The sequence below is a fragment of the Nicotiana sylvestris genome, chromosome 1 (genome assembly GCF_000393655.2).
Source record: "Nicotiana sylvestris chromosome 1, ASM39365v2, whole genome shotgun sequence".
NCBI lineage: Eukaryota > Viridiplantae > Streptophyta > Magnoliopsida > Solanales > Solanaceae > Nicotiana > Nicotiana sylvestris.
The window spans coordinates 97,467,796-97,472,046 of NC_091057.1; the positions used below are offsets into that span (position 1 = coordinate 97,467,796).

At 44.1% G+C, this 4,251-nt stretch overlaps 1 protein-coding gene across 1 annotated transcript; it reads right to left on the reverse strand.

Annotated features, from left to right (window-relative positions):
* Positions 1-2,746: 2,746 nt before the first annotated feature.
* On the reverse strand, positions 2,747-3,202 carry LOC138872540 (uncharacterized). The gene has a single exon (XM_070150740.1). It carries the CDS (start codon positions 3,200-3,202, stop codon positions 2,747-2,749), a length of 456 nt encoding a protein of 151 aa, XP_070006841.1.
* Positions 3,203-4,251: the final 1,049 nt, after the last annotated feature.

Consider the following 4,251-nt stretch of genomic DNA (forward strand, 5'->3'; position numbering starts at 1 on the left):
GCCGCAAGGCGAGTAAGGATCATTGATGTTGAGAAACGACACCAAGGATGAAGAGGGAAAACATCTATAGGTAGATCCTCATGGCTTCAGCTTTTAGTACACCCCTAAAGGAGGGAATATGGAGTGATGTGACATTAAGTCAGAATTAAGTAGTTCTAGTGACTATGGAATGGTAAAGGAAGTAAAGGGTCCTGCCCGATCTGTTATTAATAAATAAGGAGCCAGTGCGAGACGTAAGTTAAGACAAAGGAAATAACCCAAGAAAGATTACAAGGAATATTTATATGAGAATGGGCCTACGAGTAGTTAGTAATTGGTCAGGAAGATCCCAATTATGGCTAAATAGGAGGTTACAGACGAGTCATCAGATCGTGTAAGATAAGCATAGTAGAACCCAACATGGAGAATTCAACCTCGAAGAATATCATCATAATACTTGAAGTATATTCAAACAAGCATCGGGGTAGTTAAAGGTACCGTATGAGTGTTACAGGGATAAAAGAAAGTGCCACTAGGAAGGTAGTTAAAATATCGGTTCAGAAGCAACCATACAAGCACAATGGCATGGAAGTAAGCAACTATGGATGATTAAATTATAGGCAAATAAGGACATCAAAAAGGTCCGTAATAAGCTCACAACTTTACGAGAGTAACAACGAAAGACTAGTTGAGGAGATAATGAAAAAGGCTTCAACCTAAGCACAATGACCTAAAGAGAAAATGGTCATGTAACAATAATCTCGTAACAACTACGTAAGCATTCCAAATAAAAATGGCACCTACCGTGGCTAATGAACAGGAAGTAAGACAACAACAACAACAACAACCCAGGAAAATCCCACAAATGGGGTCTGTGGAGGGTTGTATGTACGCATACCTTACCCATACCCCAAAGGGGTAGAGAGGTTGTTTCCTAAAGACCCTCGGCTCAAGATAATAAGAAAAACAAGAAAAACAAAAGGGGAGAATATTAGTTTCACCATAGAGATCATAGGAAAAATAGGAACCTAAAATGCATAAGAAAAATACAAGGCAGAAATGATGGCTAGTAAATAGATCTAGCACCGAAAAGAGGAAATATTAAGACACGACAATGCCCCTAGTAATTTTCGATTAAAACCTTACCCGACTAGGCTCACAATGGAACAAAGTAACGCAAGACTCAACTAGCTCCTAGCCTACAACTGTAATACTCGACCTCCACAAATTTTTATCAAGTGTCATGTCCTCGGAAATCTGAAGTCTCGCCATATCCTACCTGATCACTTCTCCCCAATACTTCTTAGGCCGCCCTCTACCTCTTCTCGTGCCCTCCACAACCAGTCACTCACACATCCTCACTGGAGCATCTGGGCTTCTCCTCATAACATGCCCGAACCATCTGAGCCGCGCTTCTCGCATCTTGTCATCAATGGGAGCCACGTGCACCTTCTCCCGAATATCATCATTTCTAATCTTGTCCATCCTGGTGTGCCCGCACATCCACCTCAACATTCTCATTTCAGCTACTTTCATCTTTTGGATATGTGAGATCTTAACAGGCCAACACTCCGTCCCATACATCGTGGCCGGTCTAACCACCGCTTTATAGAACTTACCTTTGAGTATTGTTGGCACTCTTTTGTCACACAAAACTTCGGATGCTAACCTCCACTTCATCCATCCTACCCCAATACGGTGTGTGACATCTTCATCAATCTCCCATCCCTCATGGATAACTAACCCAAGGTACTTGAAGCTTCCTCTACTTGGGATAACCTGTGATTCAAGCCTCACATATTTTCAGCACTTCCCCCGGCTCAGTGCTGAAAATACACTCCAAGTATTGCATCTTCGTTCTACTCAGCTTGAAACCTTTAAACTCAAGAGTATGTCTCCAAACTTCCAGTCTCTCTTTAACACCGGTTTGTGACTCATCGATCAGAACTATGTCATCGGCAAATAGCATGCACCATGGAACCTCCCCCTGTATATGGTTTGTTAACGCATCCATCACCTGGGAGAATAAGAATGGACTAACCGCAGAGCCTTGGTGTAACCCCATTTCAACCGGAAAGTACTCAGAGTCGCCTCCTACCGTCCTAACCCGAGTCTTAGCCCTATCATACATGTCCCTATTAGCCATAATATAGGGAATCAACACACATTTTGCCTCCAAGCATCTCCATAGAACTTCTCTAGGAACCTTGTCATACGCTTTCTCCAAGTCAATAAACACCATGTGCAGATCCTTCTTTCTCTCTCTGTACAGTTCCACCAACATCCTAACAAGGTGTATAGCTTCTATGGTTGAACGACCCGACATGAACCCGAACTGGTTGTCTGATATAAACACTGGCATCCTCACCCTTGCTTCAACGACCCTCTCCCATACTTTCATGGTATGACTCAGTAATTTGATACCCTTATAATTATTACAACTCTGGATATCACCTTTGTTCTTGTACAATGGGACCACCGTACTCTACCTCCACTCGTTTGGCATCCTCTTTGCCTTGAAAATAACATTAAACAGCCCAGTAAACCACTCTAAACTTGCTCTCCCTACACCCTTCCAAAATTCCACTGGAATCTCATCTAGTCCGGTTGCTCTTCCCCTACTCATCCTACACATAGCCCCCACGACCTCCTCAACCTTGATACGCCTGTAGTGCCCGAAGTCCTGGTGACTCACAGAATGCTCCAATTCGCCTAGCACAATATCCCGATCCCCTTTTTCATTCAGAAGTCTGTGGAAGTAAGTTTGTCATCTCCTCTTAATCTGGGCATCTTCCACCAGTATCCTACCATCGTCGTCCTTGATGCATCTCACTTGGTCCAAATCTCGAGCCTTCCTCTCTCTCAACTTGGACAGCCGAAATAACTTCTTCTCCCCGCCCTTTTCCCCTAGTTCCTCGTACATACGGCTATAAGCTGCAGTATTCGCCTCTGTGACCGACAGTTTAGCTTCTTTCCTAGCTACCTTATATCTCTCCATGCACGCTCGCCTCTCCTCCTCACCTATGCTCCCCACTAACTTTAGGTATGCCGCCTTCTTCGCTTGCACTTTACCTTGGACCACTTCATTCCACCACCAGTCACCTTTATGCCTACCAGATACACCAGTCGAGACCCCTAATACCTCTCTCGCAGACGCCCTTATACAGTCTGCTGTTGCTGACCACATAGTGTTTGCGTCCCCACTGCTCCTCCAAGCTCCCATAGCCAACAACCAACACTCCAACTCTTGGGCTTTATCCTTAGTCAAGGCTCCCCACCTGATTCTCGGTGATCCCCGAGCAGACCGTTTCCTCCTCGATAACCTAATACCAACGTCTATCACCAAGAGTTTATGTTGTGTCGCGAGTGCCTCACTCGGAATCACCTTGCAATCCTTACACAAACCGTTGTCACACCTCCTGAGGAGAAGATAGTCAATCTGAGTCTTCGCTACCCCATTTTGAAAAGTGACCAAATGCTCCCTCCTCTTTGGAAATCTTGAGTTCGCAATCACCAACCCAAAAGCCTTAGCGAAGTCCAACAGCGTGGTACCTCATCTGTTCCTCTCCCCAAAGCCAAATCCTCCATGCACCTCGCCATAACCACCTGCGCTTTCCCTAATATGACCATTGAAATCCCCTCCTATGAATATCTTCTCGGCAGGCAGGACCTGGCGCACAATCTCATATATCCCCTCCCAGAAGCGCTATTTAACCTCTTCAGATAGGCTCGCATGTGGCGCATAGGCGCTAATGACGTTCAAGGTGTACTCTTCAACCACCAACTTAATAACCATCAATCTATCATTCACTCGTCTAACTTCGACCACAAACTCTCTAAGTTCCCTATCCACCAAGATACCTACTCCATTCATGAACAGGAAGTAAGAATAAAAGTAATATTCGAGGTCATATGAGTTGCATGAAAACTCTAGCAAGTGTGGGCACTAAGATAAGCTAAGTATGGACGCAACAAGGGGGCAGGAAGACCAGGAAAAGTAATAGCTTACATTGAAAGAAAGCTAAGACGGAACGAAAGAATTATTTGATAAATGATCCAGAGTTAGTACGTTATGGATAAACTCAATTTTGGAACATTATCCAGGCAGCATATTTGTTGACAATCATTCAGTCATAGAAGACTTCGGTATAAGTAAAAAGAAAGAATTGAAACCAGGGCACAGACAAAGGATTGAATTATTAGAAGATTGTATCAGGGATATTCCATAATGCCCATGAAAGGCTAAGGTAATAACTGATACCATGAGCCACG

Coding starts and splice junctions, on each gene's coding strand:
- LOC138872540 (XM_070150740.1), bottom strand. CDS start 3,202: ATGGGAGCTTGGAGGAGCAGTGGGGACGCAAACACTATGTGGTCAGCA.